Below are 26,188 nucleotides of genomic sequence, written 5' to 3'. Positions count from 1 at the left end.
GGGCTAATTCGCCTGCATATTACGTGTAGAATCTGATAGACATTCCAAAACTCCGTGAAGTCAAATGTTCAGTTTTACTGATATCAGTTGTTCCTCACTGCCAGTGACACTAATATTCATCTCACTCGTATTCGCAGTTGTGTAAGAATTAAACTGGGCTAGTGTTCTTGGCTCCTTCGACACCCATGAGTGTCTTGAGACTAGCTTTGGTGGGACTGACAGCCTCTAAATACGATAAAAATTTATTGGGCTTTGTAAGTAGTTTTTCGTTAAGATTCTGCTACCTGTACCGACTGAAGGCGCCACGCTTTGTCCTTTGGAGAGCCAAGCCTGTCATTCAGGACCCCTATCTATAGGACTTTGCCTGGCTTTACACCCGTTGTGTTACGTGATTAGTTTAAATTTTTGCTTTGACTATTACAAAGGTATATGCCTCTCTGTTTGCTAGTATCGCCGGTCACGTGCCAATACATGACACTGAGTACTCGATGTACTATGCCAGCAAGGTAGCTGTGAAGACGCTGCTGGAAGGACTAAGAAAGGACTTGGTTGCTAGGAAGAGCAATATACGAGTTGGAGTAAGTACACTTCACTCATTCAAATTATAAATACTGCAGCTTAAAAGAAGTATATGAATTAATGTCTTTTGCCCAATTTGCCGTCGCAGCAGTTAATTAACAGGAGTACAAAAAAGTCGACATCAGGTAATCGCTATCTCCCTTTAGCACCTTTTAATGATTTGCAATTTCTTAATAGATATAATGGAATGCTCCCTTACTCTATGTGCTCAAAGAACGGTCTTTTTGTCGTTTTGTAAATATGTCTACAGCTGCTGTGAAAACAGAATTATAATGTTTATAGAAAAAGAGAAGCTAAAAGGGCTCCTTGGTACTTCGAAACATTAAAATAATTATACAGCTCTCGGAAAGCAAAAAGCTTTGGGAATGGGGTAACTGTCAGGAAGCCCTGTAAACCCGTTCCATTTCAGAATACAGTGCATCTATCAATGTGGTACCACTAGAACTGTCTAGAAATCCGTTCCATTTCAGAAAATAGAACATCTCCAACGGTAGCATCAGTACACTAATATACCACTGAATAAAATTTATGGAATTTATTGGTACCTATTTTTGTTCACAAAAGTTTTTTCATATCGAGTTTTGAGGGACGAAATCACTCTATTACATTAAAATTTTTACATGCAGTTCTCTGCTTTTAGAAATGTAATGGCTTATTTTTTTTTACTCTGGTTGGTTGTAAAATTGTAAGTGACTTATCGTTTTCTAATACTGAATAACAGACTTTTTCCAAAACTCACGAATTGATCGGTTGTGTATTATTATGTTGTTCAAATGATAATTTTAACTCTGGATACTGGTTTTTAGACTAATAATCATGAGAAAAGGGTAGTAGTACTCATAGTAATTATAATCCTGATGATGAAAATAATGATGTTGAAATAAATCCTTTATAAATCCTTGGTACTATTCTCTTTCTTCTTTACTGATTGTAACCGTAAAATATATTTAAATCCAGTCTGTTGTAAATATTAAACATAGGATTTGTTATAAATATTCCTAAGTATGATATTATTTAAAAAAAACTTTCTCTTATGTGTACTTTACACTAGAAAATACAGCTTGACGCATTGTTTAAGAGACATTTGATTTCTATGAGTAATCTATATCTTTCTCACAAAGCTGGTATCGATATTGCAAATGAAAGAAAAGGAACCATTCTTAAACTTAACAATATATACTAACCTTCTGACGAAAGGTACTATGTGCCCAAAACAGGTAAAGAAATTAAATTTGTTTTATGCAACTATATTATTCCATTACATAAATGTTTACTTTACTTAGTTTCCATTGTAATGAGATTCATTGATGTATTTACGATTATGTAAAACAAAACTTTTGCAATATATGCGTGTGTGTGCGTGTTGGGGCTTACTGGGACTCAACGTCGAGGTTATCAGCTCCATTTTTGCAATATAAATGGCATATATACGTCAACAGTTCTTTTATGACCCCTGAAAGCTTTCTACTTTTTAATCGTTTAGAATACTCATTTACGATTATCCACTATTATTTCATAGATTTCTAGGTCTTCTTTGGAGACTGCAGATAATCTTTTTGTAAAATACTACCCACTGATCTTTATGTAACACATTTTTATATGCTTCTTTTCCCTTCTATCTTCAACATACGCCAGAAGAGAATTTGGACCAGTAAAACTTTGGTTTTGAAATACCTGACAACTCTTACCTATTTAACTTACCTTCCTGTATTTTCCATTTACAATTTCTTTGCAAGCTTTGTTATTCTATTTTACTGCTTTTTAATTTTACTTTTGAATATTTCAGAAACTTTGAGATCTGAATTATTATTTTCCCACTCTTTTAAGCTCCTCACTCAGTAAGGTAGGTAACAGATTTTATATTCATTCTGAAAGCCTTACTAGAAGGAGTTTACTGTGATACAGAAACAGTCATTTCTGAAATGAATTTATTTTTCAATTATGATCTATGGATAACTTACACAACATATTTGAATGATCTGGAATGAGTCAATACATAGGTCATTATCTTATTTTGTATCTGAAAATGGCTAAATGTTGTAATTTACAGATGAGTTCACACAATGGGAAGTGGTTTGATAAATATGTAACATTTTTGCTCTAAATCAGCTACATGTTCCTAAACAAAAATCCTTATGTGAAACAGAAAAATATTTAGTGTACTTTATAATTTAACTGTGCAGAATGGTATGTATATAGAATCACTGCCTAAATGATCGAAGATTTCAGGTCAGAAAATGATGCTAGTACTACTACCACTGTCAGTTTTAATGAAGAATACTGAAGGCAATTTTTCTTCCTGTAAGTGTAAGTTTTCTTCTCATACTGTAACAATCGATATCATTTTCCTTTCTGGACTCTAATGTATTATTTACATCAAATAATGTTAGATGAAATATGTACTCTGATGCTTGTTAAATGTTGTCTGCAAGTTGATCATAGGTGAGAACAACTTACTATTTTCATAGCATCAATCTGTGGAATGGAAACTATAAAAAGCATGAATTAGCCCATAACATAATTCATTATCACACTGATGAATGAAAACAGAAAAATATATAAACTTACTGATTGTGCCATTTTCAGTTTTAGAGATAGCTGTATTGCATCTGAGTTGCTTAAGTAGCTCGAAAACACTTTTTTTTTCAAATTTAAATGCTCATCAAAACGTTTTGAAGTTTAAGATTTATTTATTAACCCTTGTCCACCCTTTAAGTTTATCATAAATGTTGTACCCTTTAATTAAGAGCGACACCATTTGTAGAAAACCAGTCAATTATTTTTTTAAACAAATTATTTTTACAATTTCCTCTGCTCGTATTCATCTACTAGAATTGATTATACAGTCCATCATTTGAAAAAAAGAGATAATTCAGTTTTATGTATATAAATGGGAAATCGGCTGTGTAGAGAATGAACAGATAAAATTTTGGAGGCTGATCAGTGATATTTTCTATGTACTCTCACTGTTCATTCTACCTACAACTCTCTTGCCTTACAGTTGTCAGTGATATATTGTCACTATCATCTACTTTTATCTTCACTGAAACATTTTCCCATTTGTATGATCAGTAAATAAATTACAGTTGAGTGATCTCCCTTTGGCCATGTTTATTTATGTATATTTTTATACTTGTAAATGAATTCCTCGATCCCGTTTTGTTGTAAGCTACAAAATCTCTTTTATGTTTACTGTCCAATGCATTTCTGCCATTATTTGGTAAGAACACCTACTTTGACTATGATATAATATCATGCTTGCTACGTCCATTAAAATTTATAGCTCTTTGTACCTGCTTGTTTTTCCCACCACCATATATACATTTGTGCTTACAGGTTCCCACAGTCAGTATATCAAATTTTTAGTGAATGTAATCTTTGGTAGCGATATGAGATTTTATTTTCTTATTTCATTTGCCATGTACTAGTATAGCATTCTTAGATGAAAGTGAATTGGACTATACAAATGTCTTCAAGTATTAGATATTTTCCTCGTTTCTTTTCATTCTACATAGCTTATTGCTTTGCTAAATTCGCTTTCAAGTAATCAGTTATTCACAATCTTTTTAACCTATAAATTCCATATGATACATTCCAATAATGCAAATTTATTATTTGGCCTGGATTTGTTACCCACTTATATAAGAAACAGGTGGAAGTCTCCATCGTTTATATAGATAATGAACAGCAGAGGGCCTATAGCACTACGTAGGGGAAAGCCAGAAATCACTTCAGTTCTCAGAACTGTCGACTCTCTGACAGGAAATCACGAATCCAGTCACACAAATGAGACGATATTCCATAAGCACGCAATTACGATTACAAGCCATTTGTGAGGTACGGCGTAAAAACTTTCTGGGAATCTAGAAATATGGAATCAAATTGAAATCCCTTGTCGATAGCCCTCAACACTTCGTAAGAGTAAAGAGTTAATTGTGTTTCAAAACAACGATGTTTTCTCAATCCGTGTTGACTGTGTGCCAGTAGACCAGTCTCATCGAGGTAATTCATAATGTTCGAACACAATATATGTTCGACAATCCTGCTGCATATCCATGTTAATGATATGGTCCTGTGATTTGATACTATATTCCTCAAAATCCCGGCGCCAACGTCTCAAAAACGAGCAACAACTGATATTTAAGTTGTATTTTGTAATTGGCATTTGATGGGATCTTTCTTCAACTGTTCCGTTTAGTGTTTTTCTGTTGATGTGTTGGAAGTATGAATGCAGAATACTTGCTTGTAAGAGGTTCATGATAATCTGGAGAATGGGACAGAGAGACCCAAATATATGTGACTATTTTAAAACAACGGATTTGAAATCTAAAGACCTAAGTTTGATTGGTGTCGCTTCAGGTACAGTTCGTTTATCAACAGAATTTTGGATACTCACTCTCCAACAAACATGTTAGTGCTCGCGTAAATTTCATTATAGTCTGCAAAAAACAACCTGAGCAGGTTGTTTGCAGATCATACTGTCGTTTATCATCCAGTAAAGTCACCAGAAGACCAAAACCAATTGCAAAACGATTTAGAGAAAAGATCTGTTTGGTCCGAGAATCGGCAATTGACACTAAATTACGAAAAATGTGCGTTCATCCACGTGACTGCTAAAAGGAATCCGTTAATCTTCGGTTTCACGATAAATCAATCTAATATAAAAACCGTAAATTCAATTAAAAACCAAGGAATTACAATTACAAACATCATACACTGGGAAGAACACAAAGAAAATGTTGTGGAGAAGGTGAACCAAAGACGGCGTTTTTTTGGTAGAACACTTAGAAGACGAAACAAATTTGCTTAACTGAGTGCATACACTACGCTTGACCGTCGTGTTTCGGAGTGCTGTTACGCGATGTGAGATCCTTACCAGACAGGATTAACAGATTACATCGAAAAAGTTCAAAGAAGGGCAGCACGTTTTGCATTATCGAGAAATAGGGAAGACACTGTCACCGATATGGTACAGGATATATGGAGGACATCACTAAAACAAAAGCCTATCTCGTTGCTGCGGGATCTTCTCACGAAATTTCAATCATCATCTTTTTCCGCCAGATGCGAAAATATTTTGTTGACGCCGGCCTACGTAGGGAGAAACAATCATTACAATGAAATAACGGAAATCAGCCGCGTGCTGTTCGAAAGTCGAATAATAGATAATTATTGTGAAGGTGGTTCTTCTGCCAGGCATGTAAGTGTGATTTACAGAGTAGCCATGTGAGTGCCGGTGTAGATACAGATGAAGGTTTCTAAAAAGACCACTGTTATGTGTGCAAGATTTCTATCTTCACAACATACGAAAAGTAAAGTTAGTAAAGAATCTTAGCTCATTCTCTGTGTTACTTTATGCTACAACAACCTCGAACCAGATTCTCTTTTCTTTTTTCATCAGTCTTCTGACTGGTTTGATGCGGCCCGTCAAGAATTCCTTTCCTGTGCCAAAAAACTCTTTACCTCACAGTAGCACTTGTAACCTAAGTTCCTAGTTATTTTCTGGATCTATTCTAATCTCTGTCTGCCTCTACAATTTTTATCCTTTACAGCTCTCTCTAGTGCCATGGAAGTCATTTCCTGTTGTCTTAACAGGTGTCCTACCATCTTGTCCCTTTCTCTTGTCAGTAACCCCTTCCTCAGCGATTCTGAGGACAACCTCCTCATTCCTTGCCGTATCAGTCCACCTAATTTTCAATGTTGCTCTGTAGCACCAAATCTCAGATGCGTCTCTTTTCTGTTCCGGTTTTCCCACAGTCCATATTTTACTGCCATACAATGCTATACTCCAGACGTACATTCTCAGAAATTTCTAACACATCCTCAGTTTTCTTTTCCATTCTTCTGATTATTATTCTTGTCAGCAGTTTAAATGCATGAACTTTTAAGCTGACTGTGAGATAATTCTCGACTTGTCAACTCTTGCAGTCTTCGGTATTGTGTGGATGATGTTTCTCCGAAAGTCAGACGGTATATCGTCAGACTCACACATTCTACACACGAACGTGAATAGTCGTTTTGTTGCTACTTCGCCCAAATGATTTTAAAAATCCAGATGGAATATTACATATCCCCTCTGTTTTATTCGATCTTAAGTCATTCCAAACTGTTTTAAAGTATTATTCTAATACTGGATTCCCTATCTCTTCTAAATCGACTCTCTTTCTTCTTCTATCACGTCAGATAGTTCGATGAATCCTCTACCAGGCACTTAAGTGTGATTAGTAGAATATCCATGTAGATGTAGACAGACAAATATTCCCCCTCATAGAAGCCCTTAATGTGCTCTTTCCATCCGCCCTCTTCTCTGCATTTAACAGCGGAATTCCCGTTGCACTCATAATGTTTCCACCCCTGCTTTTAATTTCAGCGAAGGTTGTTTTGACTTTGCTGTATGCTGCATCAGTCCTTCCGATAATCATTTCTTTTTCTACATCCTCATACTTTACATGCACCCATTTCGTCTTAACTTCCCAGCAATTCCTATTTATTTCATTCCTCAGCGACTTGTAATTTTGTGTTCCTGAATTTCCCTGAATATTCTTATTCTTCCTTCTCTCAGCGATCAACTGAATTATATCTTCTGATAGTCATGGTTTCTTGACAGCTATCTTCTTTGAACCTGTGTTTTTGTTTCTGACATCTGCGGTAGCCTTTTTCAGAGATATCCATTCCTCTTCAAATGTACTGCCTGCTGAGCTATTGATTATTGCAGTATCTGTAGCTTTACAGAAATTCAAGCACATCTCTTCATTCCTTAGTACTTACGAATCCACTTCTTTGCCTATTGATTCTTCCTGATTAATCTCTTAACCTTCAGCATGCTCTTCATTATATTGTGATCTGAGTCTGTATCTGTTCCCAGTTACGACTTACAACCCAGAATCTAATTTTGGAATCTCTGTCTGTCCATGATGTATCTAACTGAAATCATCTCCAAGCCTTTTCCAAGTATATCTCCTCCCCTTGTGATACTTGGACGGAGTATTCGCTATTATTAGATGATCTTTATTGCAGAACTCAATGACTCTTTCTCCTCTGTCATTCCTAAGGCGAAGCCAATATTCTCCCGAACGCTTTCTTCTACTGCTTACCCTACTACCGCTTTCCAGTCCCCCGTGACTATCAGATTTTCGTCTCCATTTATGTACTGGATCCCCCGTTGAGTATCTCATACACTTTCTCTATCCCTCCATCTTCAGCTTGATAAGTCGGCAGGTATATCTGAACTGTTGTTGTCAGTGTCAGTTTGCTGTCGATTCTGATTAGAATAATCCTATCACTGAACTGTTCACAGTAGCACTCTCTGTGTCCACCATCGTATTCATAACGAACCCTACTCCCATTATAACATTCTCTGCTGCTGTTGATACTAATCTATGCTCATCTGACCAGAATCCTTGTCTTATTTCCACTTCACTTTACTGAGCTCCACTATATCTGAACTCAGCCTTTGCATTTCCCTTTTCAGATTTTGTAGCTTCCTTATCACGTTCAAACCTCTGACATTCCACGCCCCAACTCGTAGAACGTTATATCCTTTCTTTTGCTATTCAATATTTTTCTCGTGGTCACCTCACCCTTGGCAGTCCCCTCCCAGAGATCCGAAAGGGAGCTAAATGGCTCTGAGCACTATGGGACTTAACTGCTGTGGTCATCAGTCCCCTAGAACTTGGAACTACTTAAACCTAACTAACCTAAGGACATCACACACATACATGCCCGAGGCAGGATTCGAACCTGCGACCGTAGCGGTCGTGCGGTTCCAGACTGTAGCGCCTTTAACCGCTCGGCCACTCTGGCCGGCAAAGGGAGCTACTCCGGAATATTTAGCCAGTGTAGAGATCATCATGACACTTTTTCAGTTACAGGTCACTGTGGTGTGCGTACTGTAAGACCTTCGGTACACACACCATCAGATTATTTGGCTTGTCGCTCTAGTGAAGTAGGCGAGTGTCAGCAATATGTCTCGTGGCCTTAGCGTGGCGTGTTTATCTTCTGCCGTTAGGTCAGATGATAGAAATGCCACGTGCACGCTTAGAGTAGCAGATTGACGGTGACCAACTTTAAACAGAACTTGATTAATTTTCACACTCATTTATTAAAATAATACAAATCATAAACCTTACTTAACTTGATTTTGGATGCTATTTACAATGGACAATCTGAAGTTCCTTTGGTCTTGGTACGTTAATCTTATTCTCACATATCTCTGATATTTGACAAAGTGTCTATACATTTATCATCATGACTATGTACAGGAATATGATAATCTTATTAGGTGCAGACTGAAACTTGACTATAGACTAATGCAGACTGATGCAGACTGACTAATCGGAGGTCTGTACACTCGTTATAATACCTCGAGCGTTCACGTATCACTGCGCGAGTGTGATCCGTGAGGAGAAAAGGTTCTATGTTAGCAGCAATCTCATTGGCTGCGTGACATATTAATAAGCGGATCCGCGGAAGCAGAATTTGGTCCGTCTCTAAGACAGCGCCATCTCGTAGTGCGGAGACGGACGAGCGCTGCGCCTGCACTGTTGTGCTTAGCGGGGCGCGCTCTAGTGGGAAAGTTGTGTACGCTCTGACTATGCGGAACTATGTACACAACAGTCACATACCTTGTGGATACGCATTATACACCTTCTGCATCCTCACGCCGCAGATCATTGCTGATTCTTTCGCCTTTAGAGGCAGTTTTCCCTCCCTAAAGGCAATAGAGTACTTTGAACATGTGTCCGCTCCTCCGCCCTCTTTGACAAGGCTGTTGGATGAAAGGGGTTGACTTCTTATGCAGGAAATCTTCGGCCACCAATGTTAATAATTATTCAAAATTTAAGAAATGATGGGTTTCGAACAGAGAACCGAAGTCATTATGATCACTAATTAAATACACTACCCATAGCCCACCAGAAATTCGCGCGAACGATTAAACGATAGAAGAATGTCATGTAGCAAATTTAATGTATCTGCATGATTCATGCCGGCTGGAGTGGCTGAGCGGTTCTAGGCGCTTCAGTCTGGAACCGCGCGACCGCTACGGTCGCAGGTTCGAATCCTGCCTCGGGCACGGATGTGTGTGATGTTCTTAGGTTAGTTAGGTTTATGTAGTTCTAAGTTCTAGGGCACTGATGACCTCAGATGTTAAGTCCCATAGCGATCAGAGCCAAGCCATTTTTGCATGATTCACTTCAACTTGAGATTTTATTTTCAGATGTTTTACTACACATTTATACCCATTCGTTTCATTTAAATTTTGTTGCTTCCATAACATTTTAAACACATTGGTCACAGTAATATACACTCCTGGAAATGGAAAAAGAACACATTGACACCGGTGTGTCAGACCCACCATACTTGCTCCGGACACTGCGAGAGGGCTGTACAAGCAATGATCACACGCACGGCACAGCGGACACACCAGGAACCGCGGTGTTGGCCGTCGAATGGCGCTAGCTGCGCAGCATTTGTGCACCGCCGCCGTCAGTGTCAGCCAGTTTGCCGTGGCATACGGAGCTCCATCGCAGTCTTTAACACTGGTAGCATGCCGCGACAGCGTGGACGTGAACCGTATGTGTAGTTGACGGACTTTGAGCGAGGGCGTATAGTGGGCATGCGGGAGGCCGGGTGGACGTACCGCCGAATTGCTCAACACGTGGGGCGTGAGGTCTCCACAGTACATCGATGTTGTCGCCAGTGGTCGGCGGAAGGTGCACGTGCCCGTCGACCTGGGACCGGACCGCAGCGACGCACGGATGCACGCCAAGACCGTAGGATCCTACGCAGTGCCGTAGGGGACCGCACCGCCACTTCCCTGCAAATTAGGGACACTGTTGCTCCTGGGGTATCGGCGAGGACCATTCGCAACCGTCTCCATGAAGCTGGGCTACGGTGCCGCACACCGTTAGGCCGTCTTCCGCTCACGCCCCAACATCGTGCAGCCCGCCTCCAGTGGTGTCGCGACAGGCGTGAATGGAGGGACGAATGGAGACGTGTCGTCTTCAGCGATGAGAGTCGCTTCTGCCTTGGTGCCAATGCTGGTCGTATGCGTGTTTGGCGCCGTGCAGGTGAGCGCCACAATCAGGACTGCGTACGACCGAGGCACACAGGGCCAACACCCGGCATCATGGTGTGGGGAGCGATCTCCTACACTGGCCGTACACCACTGGTGATCGTCGAGGGGACACTGAATAGTGCACGGTACATCCAAACCGTCATCGAACCCATCGTTCTACCATTCCTAGACCGGCAAGGGAACTTGCTGTTCCAACAGGACAATGCACGTCCGCATGTATCCCGTGCCACCCAACGTGCTCTAGAAGGTGTAAATCAACTACCCTGGCCAGCAAGACCTCCGGATCTGTCCCCCATTGAGCATGTTTGGGACTGGATGAAGCGTCGTCTCACGCGGTCTGCACGTCCAGCTCGAACGCTGGTCCAACTGAGGCGCCAGGTGGAAATGGCATGGCAAGCCGTTCCGCAGGACTACATCCAGCATCTCTACGATCGTCTCCATGGGAGAATAGCAGCCTGCATTGCTGCGAAAGGTGGATATACACTGTACTAGTGCCGACATTGTGCATGCTCTGTTGCCTATGTGCCTGTGGTTCTGTCAGTGTGATCATGTGATGTATCTGACCCCAGGAATGTGTCAATAAAGTTTCCCCTTCCTGGGACAATGAATTCACGGTGTTCTTATTTCAATTTCCAGGAGTGTATAATTAGCAATAATTTAAATGTTTCTGATAAAAGTTAGCGCACTTGTAGTATTATAACACAACTGAAACAAGAATAATTTGTGCGGTACTACTATGTTTTTGAGAGGCTGGATTGATTTGAGGTGATATATCCGAATTTAAGGGATTTATTCACGAAATAAGATTTCCTCTTGAACACAAAAGGCCAAATTTTTCTGTGGTATTAGCGTTGTCTAAACTGAGACTTATACTGTTTATGAGGAAATGCTGCTGAGGACAAGTCGTCGTATACAGCGGGCTAGCGAGCAGCTGTAAAACAATAATTCACCTCCTTGATGCAGATGAATTGCACTCTAAAAGCTACGCTGCAGCAAGATAAAAATAAGCTTCCGGCGTTGGCGCTCTGCAAACAAGACAACGAGCGTGCCTAAGTACAAAGGACTGTGCTTGTCATTCAAGCGAATATCGCGCACTTCATATGCGTGGCAGACCAGAATAATAAAACGCAGCAATTCTCTTTTGGAATAAGCCTTTACTCCATCCACACAGTAAGTTTGAAATAGAGCAGAAGGGAGTAATGTTTGACTTCCTTGTTAAAGTTTTTTTTTGCATTCATAGGGGAGGACGTGACAGGTTGCGAAGAATTTTCTACGATAAAATGTGATGAAGATCGTTGTCATACGTCGTCTCGACGGAGAGTGTTCGTCAGAGAGTAACACAGGGAAGTATGATAGGACCGTGGTGTACGGTAAGGTGTGGAATTTGAGTGACTGTTGGAGGATACAAGATGACTTAGACAACATTTACAGTTGGTGTGATGAATGGCAGCTTGCTCTAAACGTAGCGAAATGGAAGTTAATGCAGATGACGGCAAAGCAATCCTGTAATGTTCGAATGCAGCGCTAGTAGAGTGACGCTTGACGCAGTCCTGGCCATTAAATGTCTAGGAATAACGTTGCAGAGCGATATGTAACATAATGAGCACGTTAAGGACTGTAGTAAGCGAATGATCGACTTCGATTTACTGGGAGAATTTTAGAAAACCGTGGTTCATCTGTATAAGGAGACCACGTGTAGATCGCTAATGCGATCCATTCTTGAGTACTGTTCCGAGTGTTTGGAATCCCCTCCAGGTCGGTAACCCTGCTGTTATCTTCGGGTGAATATGATATGAAAAGAAATTTGTTCTTCCATTGCTTTTTAATATTTGAATCGTATCATTCCAGACTCGATGACTTTGTTTTCTAAACATTCTAAATACCTTAATTAAAAAATTACTTTTCTCTCCCTTGCTTGTTACACTTGTGTTCTTTGCGTCAGTATGGTTCGCGTGGCTTAAACATTCACAGAATATACAAGTATCATAGTCAAGTTTTATTTCTACATGCCTGATGTATATGTATAAGAGGTTTTCATGACAAGAAAATATCTTCTTCCCTGCTGTTGAAATGTGGAAGGTTACTTAACAATGCAAGTCCCTGATTGACTTCAAATTATTATAGCACACTCTCCTAACAGTTATATTTTATCAACCGTTGTGTGAAGACGCAGTTCATGTGTTTATCGTAGTAATTTCTGTATGCTTATCATGTTAAGGGGGTAGGACGTCAAACGGGATGACTTGGATCAGGAGAGTCACCACAGGACATTTTAATTTCTACTGTCTATACTTTTACAAATAAATTCATAAAACTTTGTCACCATGACCAGGAAAGACTGAGGACTCACACTCATCGCAATGGAAGTTCAAAAACGTAGCAAAATACCTTTTTTTTATATGTGAAATTTCATCATTTTTCACTTATTACTGGCTGCATTTGTTGCTATAGGTACACTTTTATTCCTAAGTAAGAGAGATTCTTCGATGAATTTTTCATTGCATACAAACAGTAGTTACAGGTGTATGAAACTCTAGAATTTTCCAAATCTATTAAAAAACTGTGGAAAAAAATTGAGATAATTAACTATAAAACTTGAATTTTTTCTAAACATGAAGTTTAAAATGTAACAATTTATTCATTTTTTCATAAATTAAATAACTTCTAGAGTTTCATACACCTGTAACTAAGGTTTGTATGCTGTGCAAAAGTCATCGAAGAATCTCTCTTACTTAGGAAGAAAAGTATACCTATAGCAACAAATGCAGCCAGTAGTAAGTGAAAAATGATGAAATTTCACATGTAAAAAAATGTGTTTTGTTACGTTTTTGAGCTTCCACTGCTATGAGTATGAATCCTGAATCCTTCCTGGTCATGCTGTTAAAGTTTTATGAATTTATTTGTAAAATTATAGACAGTGGAAATTAAAATGTCCTGTGGTGCCTCTCCTGCTCCAAGTCGGCCGTTTGACGTCCTACCCCCCTTAAAACGATTCTTTCCGATGGAAGCTTCCAGTATAGATGGTTGCTGGCTCGTCGCCATTTTTATTGTGTTATAACCAGGAATAAAACAACAAATGTTCTACAGTTTACTAACACAAAACTGATACAAATAATTCTGTCACCAAGCAGCACCAAGTGGCAGGCGAACACTTTATGAAAATAGTATAAGTCGATGGTGGTTATACCAACGTCCAGGAGGTTCAAGTGGAACGTGCAAGTCCGTTGACTAATGAACCTAGTGAAGAAGTCCAAGTTCCAGTGTGGCAGCAAGATTCTAAATCCAGTGCGTGGCCAAGTCGACATCGAGCAGCAGGTACACCAGTCCAAGAGACGAAACCGCAGCGTAGCATTTCCGAGCTGTGGAGTAGAACATAGCGCGATAAGAAATGGCTTGTAAACGTCGGTGGCGGCGTTAATAAGGTTCCAGAGTTAATGGAGACGCTGTATATTCTTGGCGACCAGTGGCTGCACATCTGAAGATGGTCATTACCGATCGAAACTGGTAGTCTTAGGACCTAACATGTTGTTATCATAGCTGGAAGTAAAGATTTATTCTACACTTTTTGGATCACTGTTCGATTCACAACTATGTCGGAACTTGTCGTACAGGATCTGGTTGGAGGCTGCCCCGAACATTCCCGCTTGGACGTGTAGTCTTTTCTCTGATGAACGTTTTTTTACTGGAGTACGCGGGATAGAAACATCTTCAAAGAAAAACCCACCCCGCCCAAAGTAAGACATGCGGCAGGGAGGACTGAAGAGCATATCTTTGATCCGTACTTGTTTGACGATACCGTGATCTATGATACTTACTTGAAGATGTTCCATGACTGGCTTCCTTCAAGGCTATAGAATTTGGGCGTCAACAACAAGGTTATTCACCGACACCAGGGGACTCCGCAACGTTGCAATTGCTGTTCGTGAATGGCTCGCTGCTCTGGTTTGTGGCCAGTGGATAGGACACGGGTCTGACCTACGAAGCCCTTACGTTAGGCGCCTCGAAAACTGGACCTCAAGACTAAACCAAACGTTCCGTGGGGGATCATCAAATCATTTTATCAGTAAAAAGCGGAACAGGAATATTTATGCGTTGCGGGCAAGTGTGTTCAAAGAGACAACAGCTGCTAACGTGAAGAAGTAGGATGACATAGAACAGGAATAATGGTGGTGCACATACTGACATTTTGGAGGTTCTTTCTGGGCGCCCTGCAATTCGATGTTCCACAGATCATTTTGAAAGATAACTGAACACTAACTCAGCAGAAGTCCTCACCTTGAAACCACAGTAGTACGATAAGGTAAAAGTTAGCAAAAAGACCTTCTTGGTGTAAACTGGTAAGCAGTACTTTCTTAAGTTACTCAACGACTACTTTGCGTTGCGGTTTCGTAAAAATATTACGCTGTAGCAAGACTGTAGTTTGAAAATAAATTTCTGTCTTCAAAATCGTCGTAAATTTAACAAAACGAAGCACAGAAGCACGTTACTTAACGTTATCTGTCATCCAAAACCTGGCTCATGCCACTTGTTTTCCATGTATTGCTCACTTTAGTTGTAGTTATTCACGCTGCTATATTTATCCAACAGCAGATCTGTCCGGGAATGGTGAGGACGGAGATCTTTAACCAGCTGACCGGCCTGCCGGACGACTTTTGGGAGGGCCTTTTCCTGGAGCCTGAAGACATTGCAGAGGCAGTCGTCTTCATGCTGTCACAGCACCCTCGCGTGCAGGTGAGTCCCTGTCCTGTACAATCAGTTTGAAGGATAGAAACTTGACATAGTCTCTAACATGAAGTTAACTGCGAATCAAATGAAATCAGACTGGAACTGCGCTTATTTTGAATGCTTACAACATCACCCTGAAATCAAGGTGTACGCCATAAATAAGCTCTAAATCGGCTAAATAGCTGATCGGTGCGCTGTGATCCACACAGTTAGCGTGCCACAGGGTTCTGTTCTGCCCCCGTTCTTTTCCTTGGTATATACTTACTTGTGAGCCGAAACAGTACGATCGCTGTCCGTCGAGAGCCTGTGGCAGAGCGGACACATGATGCTGTGGAAATATATAACAGAGGCAGAGAAGCTCTTGAACCGCTTTTATGTCGTCTCATTGTCTCTGTAGAGCTGTACCATCGGAAGCAAGAGAGGAAGTTGGTTGGTGACCGGTATCCTCGTTCGGTAACACAAACTGCACGCAATAAGTAACTGGGTTCTTTATTTCTAAACAAAGAGCTACTTAAGTTTCCATGTGCTGTGGTACAAGCACTCTTCTGCATAGTTCACGTAGCCCCAATTCTATATTCACTATAAGATTGCTATGTGCTGCCTTTTTCTGTGCTAGAGGCTAAGTCTCCAGCTCGGTCACGGTGAAACGCTGGAACTCCATGGCGTACGGACGCGAACACCAGCCGGGGTGGCCGAGTGGCTCTAGGCGCTTCAGTCTGGAACCATACGACCGGTACGGTCGCATGTTTGAATCCTGCCTCGGGCATGGATGTATGTGATGTCCTTAGGTTAGTTAGGTTTAAGTAGTTCTAAGTTCTAGGGGACTGATGACCTCAGATGTTAATGCCCATAGTGCTCAGAGCCATTTGAACCATTTGAACAGATGCGAACCAACTGACATGCTACGCTCTAACTGTGAGTAAGTGGCTAAACTCGAACGAACTGGCTAGCTAACTGGCCCTCCGGTTCGCGGCGGCGATCCTATATATTGGCGGCTGAGAGGGCGTTGGCGGCACGTTTCCAGCGAGTCTTGTCTTTGATCTCTATCGATACTCTCTTAACCTCTAAGTCGATTGGTGTGTGGGCGCCAGCGTACATCAGCTCACCACCGGCCCATAATTTACTGCACATCGTTACTTGTGCGTACACATCTGGTGCCATATACCTCCGGAAACCTACTGAGGACTTGTCGATCCCATGCCAAGGAGAATCGCTGCTGTATTGTGTGCCAACGGTGGGCCATCCGACATCAAGCAAATAAAATGCCACAGTTTCAGGTCTTTACTGGTCTTGTAAAGATAAAATTTTATGTGAAAATTTGTACTATGTCTGGGAATCAAACCCCAGTCTCTTGTTTACTAGGCAGGTGCGTTAGCCACTAAGCCACTTTGGCACAGCAGTTCGCACCACTACACAGCTTACCCTGGCATGCCTCCCTACTCAATCCAAATTCTCACTGCTGCCCCAGTCTACCTTAAATTACCCTTTACACACGAACAGAATTATCGAGGCTCTCCTTGTTCTACAGTAGCACCTCAGCATCGAACTTAAATTGGGGACCTCCCCTGAAACCCAGGAGCAGGTACTTACACAGATGAAATGACGTATCTGTACGAGACCAGTAAAGTCACTGAAACTGGGTCATTTCATTTGTATAGGTACCCGCTCCTGTGTTTCAGGGTAGATCCCCCATTTACGTTCGATGCTGAGGTGCTATTCCACAACATGGAGAGCCTCGGTAATTCTGTTCATATGTAAGGGTAATTTAAAGTAGACTGAGGCAGCAGTGAGAATTTGAATCGAGGAGGGAGGCTTAGAAGCTTAAATAATTTCCATCGCCTAGGTACCACAGACCTTAGTACCTCACAAAAATGTCAACTTGTTATCTTGTGTTAATAGTCCGACAGAGGCGGGAAGAACTGACCAACAACAAAGTGATACTGTTAGGATTCCGTTTTTACCAACTGAGGTACGGATCCCTACAGATGGAGCCGTTTCTGTACATTATTGAACCGTCGGATACGCAGAGCTATCCCTCCTTAGAAGACAGGCTGGTTGTCGATCAAATCGGATTATCAATGTAATGTCAGAGTAATGCCGCCAGAGTGTACGCTGTTCTGTTAACTCTACTATGTATACTTTTACTGACATGTCAAAATTTAAATTCGTTCTTTATAAAAGTACCCCTATTGTCATAGCACAACAAATGAAAATCACAAGTATAAGCTATGAAATTAATAAAATATACAGCTGCATCCGTAATAAAATGCAGGCTCCAGCTTTCGAGAAAATACTTTGATATGCTTGATTTTCCGCGAAATGATTGCCATATCGCGAGATATTTACAACGGTAACGAAGTTGCTTTTCTAAATTTTAATTACATTAAAGAACGTGACTGCGCCATATGTGCCTTCGCACACTGCTGGTGGTACTTCCGCTTCTTATGCTTTGAACATTTTCATGATAGACATCACCCTAGGGAATACACGGGTTCTCTTTCAGTACAAAAGTAAAAATCAAAGCAAAAACTGATCACGAAATAGAGCGAAAGTGTTACAAATGTCTGCGAGTCTTGTAACTGAGGCGGGTTGTGGGGACCAGCCCGATATTCACCTAGCGCCTACCCGAGTCCATGAACCGGCGCATTAGCGCTCTCGCCTAACCTGGCGAGTCGTAAGGATGCATAAGATGTGAGACGATAAAATCTAATTTTAACAATATTTAAAATGCTTACTTATTTTGTAAATAATTTCATTATATTTTACGATGACGCAAAAGCATTAACGTCACTGATCTCACATACTTTAGTGACAGCAGAAGAAAAAAAAATCTTAAGACTGGATTTAATTCTGGAACGCAAAAATTCGAACTTGTGCTGTTAGCTGACGTTTCTAGCATTTGTAGACTTAGAGAAAGCTTTTGACAATGTTGACTGGAATACTCTCTTTCAAATTCTAAAGGTGGCAGGGGTAAAATACAGGGAGCGAAAGGCTATTTACAATTTGTACAGAAACCAGATGGCAGTTATAAGAGTCGAGGGACATGAAAGGGAAGCAGTGGTTGGGATTGGAGTAAGACAGGGTTGTAGCCTCTCCCCGATGTTATTCAATCTGTACATTGAGCAAGCAGTAAAGGAAACAAAAGAAAAATTCGGAGTAGGTATTAAAATCCATGGAGAAGAAATAAAAACGTTGAGGTTCGCCGATGACATTGTAATTCTGTCAGAGACAGCAAAGGACTTGGAAGAGCAGTTGAACGGAATGGATGGTGTCTTGAAGGGAGGATATAAGATGAACATCAACAAAAGCAAAACGAGGATAATGGAATGTAGTCGAATTAAGTCGGGTGATGTTGAGGGTATTAGATTAGGAAATGAGTCACTTAAAGTAGTGAAGGAGTTTTGCTATTTGGGGAGCAAAATAACTGATGATGGTCGAAGTAGAGAGGATATGAAATGTAGACTGGCAATGGCAAGGAAAGCGTTTCTGAAGAGGAGAAATTTGTTAACATCGAGTATAGATTTAAGTGTCGGGAAGTCTTTTCTGAAAGTATTTGTATGGAGTGTAGCCATGTATGGAAGTGAAACATGGACGATAAATAGTTTGGACAAGAAGAGAATAGAAGCTTTCGAAATGTGGTGTTACAGAAGAATGCTGAAGATTAAATGGGTAGATCACATAACTAATGAGGAGGTACTGAATAGGATTGGGGAGAAGAGGAGTTTGTGGCACAACTTGACCAGAAGAAGCGATCGGTTGGTAGGACATGTTCTGAGGCATCAAGGGATCACCAATTTAGTACTGGAGGGCAGCGTGGAGGGTAAAAATCGTAGGGGGAGACCAAGAGATGCATACACTAAGCAGATTCAGAAGGATGTAGGTTGCAGTAGGTACTGGGAGATGAAGAAGCTTGCACAGGATAGAGTAGCATGGAGAGCTGCATCAAACCAGTCTCAGGACTGAAGACCACAACAACAACAACTGTTAGCTGCGCGCTTACTTTAACAACATGCAGTAGCGTTAAAACTCAGACTCCAACTTTCTCCTAAACTATTGATCTTACGTCTCTAACACAAAATAAGTGTCCATTTATTTTCCCCCTACTTTCATCAAGCGAAGTTTCGACTGTGTCAGAGAGCGACCTATTGTGGCTCCTCCTTGTAAGATATGTCAGGAAACTCCACGCCCACACATGGAACATGAAGGTCTTGCAATATTTCTCCACCAGAAATATAGATCGGCGAGTCCCTACAGAACCCAAAAGTCAGTCTTGGAAAACTAATACACAGTCGAAATTAACCACCATCCCTCTGGAGTACACTGATGTAATTACGTTTCTTAAAGTAAGAAAGTTAGGCAGTTATAAGAGTCGAGGGACATGAAAGGGAGGCAGTGGGTGGGAAGGGAGTGAGATAGGGTTGTAGCCTATCCCCGATGTTATTCAATTTGTATATTGAGCAAGCAGTAAAGGAAACAAAAGAAAAATTCGGAGTAGGTATTAAAATCCATGGAGAAGAAATAAAAACTTTGAGGTTCGGAGATGACATTGTAATTCTGTCAGAGACAGCAAAGGACCTGGAAGAGCAATTGAATGGAATGGACAGTGTCTTGAATGGAGGATATAAGATGAACATCAACAAAAGCAAAACGAGGATAATGGAATGTAGTCGAATTAAATCAGGTGACGACGAGGGAATTAGATTAGGAAATGAGACACTTAAAGTAGTAAAGGAGTTTTGCTATGTGGGGAGCAAAATAACTGATGATGGTCGAAGTAGAGAGGATATAAAATGTAGAATGGCAATGGCAAGGAAAGTGTTTCTGAAGAAGAGAAATTTGTTAACATCGAGTATAGATTTAAGTGTTAGGAAGTCGTTTCTGGAAGTATTTGTATGGAGTGTAGTCATGTATAGAAGTGAAACATGGGCGATAAATAGTTTGGACAAGAAGAGAATAGAAGCTTTCGAAATGTGGTGCTACAGAAGAATGCTGAAGATTAGACGGGTAGATCACGTAACTAATGAGGAAGTATTGACTAGAATTGGGGAGAAGAGAAATTTGTGGCACAACTTGACTAGAAGAAGGGATCGGTTGGTAGGACATGTTCTGAGGCATCAAGGGATCACCAATTTAGTATTGGAGGGCAGCGTGGAGGGTAAAAATCGTAGAGGGAGACCACGAGATGAATACACCAAGCAGATTCAGAAGGATGTAGGTTGCAGTAGGTACTGGGAGATGAAGAAGCCTGCACAGGATAGAGGAGCATGGAGAGCTGCATCAAACCAGTCTCAGGGCTGAAGACCACAACAACAACAACAAAGTAAGAATAATCATACTGACTCAATGGAAACTGATATGTTTCATTTCCTGCAATTTTTGGACTTTTTTCTTCTCTTTCTGAAACTACGTCATTGCTGAGTTTTGTGAAGAAATTTTAGGATGCTAGTTGGGGACTGCTTCGCACCAGGACGGGGATTATGGCAGGATCAGGCAGCGGACCTCGAGTAACCAAAGCGTTTAAAACGATTCGAAAAGCTCTTTAGCTACACGTATTTGGTGTTTCTTTGCTGTGTAGAAAGGGTATCAGAACGGAAATACTTACGGATGACATAATTTAGGTTTCGTTTCAAAAACACAAAATGTTTAACTTATTCCATCAAACTCATTTCATTTAGATTCGTTGTCTCACCAAAGCTTAACTTTTTCAAGTTATTCGACGGTGATGTAAAGAGTGAGGTGTTTACTCTCCATGCCTATTTGTTCTTCTGCTTTAACCGTATTAACGTGACCCTCAATTTTTTAAGCTAAGCAAGAAGCGATGAACAATTGTCTCAGGAGATACGTTGATGTGCACAGTGATTATCTGTAAAGGCTCTGCGTTGCCAATATTCTCGAAATGAAATTACAATTAGCGTTGTCCACTGAATCAGATCTGACAACAAGTGCCGTAATATTTACAATAGCAGAAAGTGCACCTTACCTTGAAAAAAAAATGGTTCAAATGGCCCTGAGCACTATGGGACTCAACATCTTAGGTCATAAGTCCCCTAGAACTTAGAACTACTTAAACCTAACTAACCTAAGGACATCACACACACCCATGCCCGAGGCGGGATTCGAACCCGCGACCGTAGCAGTCCCGCGGCTCCGGACTGCAGCGCCAGAACCGCTAGACCACCGCGGCCGGCCCTTACCTTGCAATTTAACTTGAGAATTCTCTTGGCCATTGTTGGGACAGCAAGAGAAGGAAGATTGACGGAGTTGTCTGTTAGTTTAGCGGCAAAGTGTTCGCCTTTCAAGCGGAAGAGTGCATTAGTTATTGGTTCTAATCTCGCCGGAGCCAAGATGTTTACCTCTTCTGTTAAAGAGGCACTACCAACAGCACTGAATGGTTTGTTAGCTGGATTTCATTAGGTGTATATACGTACTGCTATATTTATACAATCTCGTGGTAGTCCCTCATGTAACGCTACTTCATAGACTGTGGACTGAACGTAGAGACAGACCATTTCGAAGCCGAAAGCGCGTTTTGTCCTGGTAGTTCGTGACAATTTGGGATGCTTTCTTCTATGGAAAAACCAGTTTTAAGTAACAGTATTGTGATCAGTTGTAATTGATTTGCATTAGTACCGTGCGTGTTTTCATTGCTATATTCAACACAAAAGATAAAACATCAGAGATAAATGAATCAGTAGCAATATAGTCACCCACACTGTCTAAAAGAGTCAAACAATGTTCGGAGAGGTTTTTTTTCGATTTCACGTCTATAGACAACATGTTCGTAGCACTCTCCTTGCATGTTATGCTGTGTTAACAGACATCAAGGTTGCCCAGTTCAGGCCAACGTTGAGGAAAGAGGTCTCGCTAATTCTGTCACCGACTATACATGTCATTATCTGCAGAGAACTCGTTCAGAAAGAAACGTAAAACAAAATTCGAATTCTTGTATAGATAGGATTACAATACATTGTTCATTTATAGAAGATACCCTAGATCAGTTTTTCCCGGCGGGGTCAGGGATTTTCTCTGCCTCGTGATGACTGGGCGTTGTGTGACGTCCTTAGGTTAGTTAGGTTTAAGTAGTTCTAAGTTCTAGGGGACTGATGACCATAGATGTTAAGTTCCATAGTGCTCAGAGCCAGATCAATTTGAAATTGGCAGTCATCGATATAAGAATTTGGGAGGTGACACCTACAGTTGGCTGTATCAGTTTTTGCACACTGCTGTAGTAACCAGATTCTCGCCAGACAGCATAAACTTATCATCTCACACAGCTGCAGAGTGTGGGGTATCGAGGAAAAAAGATACCGAGTGTGAACAGTTGATAACAGTGACACATATCTGTAGAATGAAATATAGCATAAAATGATTAAAGCGTGGCACAAAATTTAGAATAAATGTTTTCCCTGTCTCATGATACTGGCCACTTACAAAACACAGCATTATGAGCCAATAGCGGTCAGACTAGGTTTCTGTGTGTCAATTCTTTTCTTTATTCCTCGTGATAATAAGCTACCAGATAGCAGATGGTTAAATTACGCTGCTGAATGTAAAGGACTAAATGAGATGTGCAAAGTCTGAATCATCATATTTACAATAATCTGGAGATGACGTCTCGAGCAGCTAGTGAGATTTATAGAATCATGTGGCTCCTAAATTCCTCTAAATTTGCGATACTAGAATGCTTGGTTCAGGTACGTAATGTGTAGTCGTAAATAACACACACGAGGGAAAGATTCTGTAATATAATTATGCTGGTAGTTTTATCATATAACTTAAATGCTTATCAATCGTCGTAGTTCTAAGGTGTAGAGCAATGAGGAACTAACTGCCTACAATGTGATATGTTACAGGTACATGACATCATCATCCGAGCAACAGGATCCGACATCTAACCGGTCAGTTACGCAGAACAATCAATTTCAATAGTATGACCATTTACGGTGTCGGTAAGAGACGGTTCTCTGACGTTTGTATTCTTGGATAGTTTAAATAAAGTCTTTTCAGCACGATATTTGTGATATGTTTTGGTTTGCTGCAAATGCGTGGCATACTTTCATAAGTGCCTTAACAGCTATGATGACAAAATTTTCAGGAAATACTCTGCCATGATTTGGGTGTACGACGTGGCACCAACAGTGTCGTCAAATCTTTGTCATGTATGTTGTTTTGCGCTGCTATCTGCACATCAGTGGCCAAGAATTCTGCAGGCGTGCAGTGATCTTGCTCGCGTGCAGAGTTCGTCGCCTGGCTATGCATTTCCCCCACTGTAACGCCACGTTGTCTGTGTAGGAAGAGGGAAAACTGCAAACATACCACATTTGGATGGCAAATGCAGTCGCACAAAGGACACTGAACGTCTGCATGTGGCTTCATTTTATACGTTATAACAAATTAGATCACAAAGAAATTCAACTATTTTTGGCGCACTGTAAACACAATGAAATTGGTATCTGGTACAAACTGTCTTCTTACAGACTGATAGAGACAACTTTGCAGATTTTTGTCACTCAGTTACTTTCATAATTTTTGAGACTCAATTGATTTCATAGTTGGAAAAATCCTTTCATGCTCATACGTTGGTCGAAACATTATCACGTTTGCAGCCTCCTTATGTAGAAGTGTTGAACAGTTTCGTCGCAAAAAAGTCTTTTAAACGGTAATTGCAGCACAAATAGATTGCTTCCGTATGCACATTCAAAGGGCTGCTTTCAACTGGAACGGCAAATGGTCTCAAAATAGTTCAAAAACAGGATGGGAGAATTGCTGTTTCCTCAAAATGTTTAGACTACTATTCCTGAAATTCTTTCAGCGCCACGACGAATTCTTCAAAATTCGCGTTTTCTCTGACGCCACTGGCAGTTTATTGTCAGAAATTGTACCTTCTACAATGCGATTTTCTTTTTAAATGAATCCGCGTCAAATCAGAAACAAGCTCTCGCCCTGAGCGTGCAGTCAAGTCAAATTAGTCCACCTAAAGACGAGGTCTGCAATCAGTTGTGGATGTTCCACTTCTCATTCCTGCTTTCCTTTCTCCTACAGAAACTCAGCATCATAAAATCGTTTCAGGTACGCCCCTTGACTTAAATAATGTTATTTGTAGTAACATATAACGTCTCCATACTCTTTATTCAGTTTCATTAAAAACTGTTGCAACTGATTATAATAATTTTTAACATTTTTATGCAGTGACAGCAACTGATATTGTTTATATAAGAATATACAGCCCTCAGTTAAATTGCAACTGAGGGCTGTATGTTCTTATATAAATAATATCAGTTGCTGTCGCTGCATAAAAATGTTAAAAATTATTAAATTCGTGCCAGCCGAGGCCCAGAAAGCAGCTAATAAGTATGTAGATGTTATGCATAAGATCTGCAAAACAGGTATGGCCGTCACTTTTATTAAAGAATGTAAATTTTGCAACGTTATCCCGGAATTTGTTGAAGGTTTTTTAAACAGTAAAATGTGCAATAAGTCGCCCAATCTTAAACGGAAATTGATACAGCAAATATTAGTTGAAAGAACGGCGGAACTTTACACGAAAAAAGACAACCTCAACGCTGAAGCATATGACCTCCAACAAGTTTTGTCTAAAACATTTAGAGATAACTACAATTTTCAGTTGATCCGAGAATTTATAAAAAAAGGCATTGATAAACATGAACCCCAAGGCCCCGACTCTAAGGAGTCAGTTTAAGCTCCACAAAATTTCCCATCCGATCCGCCCTATTGTGGATGGCACCAATAGTGCTTATCATAAATTAGCGAGACACTTACATTATAAAATTAAAGAATATTTCGTGTTTCAAAATAACTTTCGATTAAAAATTCAGTGGACTTAGCCAACATGTTCTGAAAACACCAAATTGCTGTCATTTGATTATTAGCTTGTACACAAACGTACCAGTGAATCAGACGATGAACATTATAGAACAAAACTTAAAGTACCACAAAAAATTATCCACCATAGAAATTGATGAGCTAATATTACTTCTTAGAACGACTCTTAGATACAATTACTTTTCATTCAATAAAGAATTATATTCACAGCCATGTGGCCTAGCTATGGGGAGTCCACTTGCATGTATCATGTCTGAAATTTTTATATATTCTCTGGAATTGTTTTTTTTTCGAAATTAGCCGGAATTTGTGAATAACATCATCTTTTATGCGAGATACGTGGATGACATTCTTCTACTGGTTAATAATTCTCCAGAAGGAATAAAGCAAATTTTCGTAACGTTTAACAGTCCACATGAAAAAATAAAATTCACACAAGAATTGGAATCAGCTGATAGATCACTAAATTATCTTGATTTAACGTTGACTATTAAAGATGCTAAAATAGAGTTCAACACATTCCGGAAGGCAACATATTCAGAATCATCCCGGCCGATTCAACCCACCCCAAAGCGCATAAAATGGCGTTTTTCTATTCTAGTATCCATCGGGCGATTTCTATTCCGTTGTCAGATATCAACCTCGAAAAAGAATTACAAATTCTCGAGAGTATTGCACAGAATAATGGCTATGATCCAAAGATAGTGAGGCAGTGATATAATAAGGAAACGCGAAAAAGGACAACGACTTTAATAAACATAAATTCTCAAACCCAAGATCAGACCAAGAAACGGTTGTCGGTTCCTTACATAGGTAATGTCTCCTACAAGATAGGGCGCCTGTTTAAAAATTCAGGTTTTAAAATTTCCTTCTCGACGAGTAATAGTTTTAAGCAGGGGTCTCCAAACTACGGCCCGCGGGCCGAAACCGACCCGTTAGGGCCGGCAAACCGGCGCGCCTTAG

General features: G+C 40.4%; 1 protein-coding gene across 1 annotated transcript in view; it reads left to right on the top strand.

The window, feature by feature from the left end:
• The window catches only part of LOC126237465 (dehydrogenase/reductase SDR family member 11-like), a 61,040-nt gene extending 37,676 nt beyond the window's left edge, over window positions 1-23,364 (top strand). Inside the window, exons 4-6 of the mRNA XM_049947604.1 lie at window positions 449-578; window positions 15,245-15,388; window positions 23,236-23,364. Coding sequence (XP_049803561.1) covers window positions 449-578; window positions 15,245-15,388; window positions 23,236-23,277 — 316 coding nt within the window. The 3' untranslated portion in view covers window positions 23,278-23,364. The remainder of the gene's footprint in view (window positions 1-448; window positions 579-15,244; window positions 15,389-23,235) is intronic.
• The last annotated feature ends 2,824 nt before the right edge of the window (window positions 23,365-26,188 follow it).

Source organism: Schistocerca nitens, chromosome 2 (genome assembly GCF_023898315.1).
Source record: "Schistocerca nitens isolate TAMUIC-IGC-003100 chromosome 2, iqSchNite1.1, whole genome shotgun sequence".
NCBI classification, from domain to species: Eukaryota; Metazoa; Arthropoda; class Insecta; order Orthoptera; family Acrididae; genus Schistocerca; species Schistocerca nitens.
This window is presented reverse-complemented; position numbering and strand designations above follow the sequence as displayed.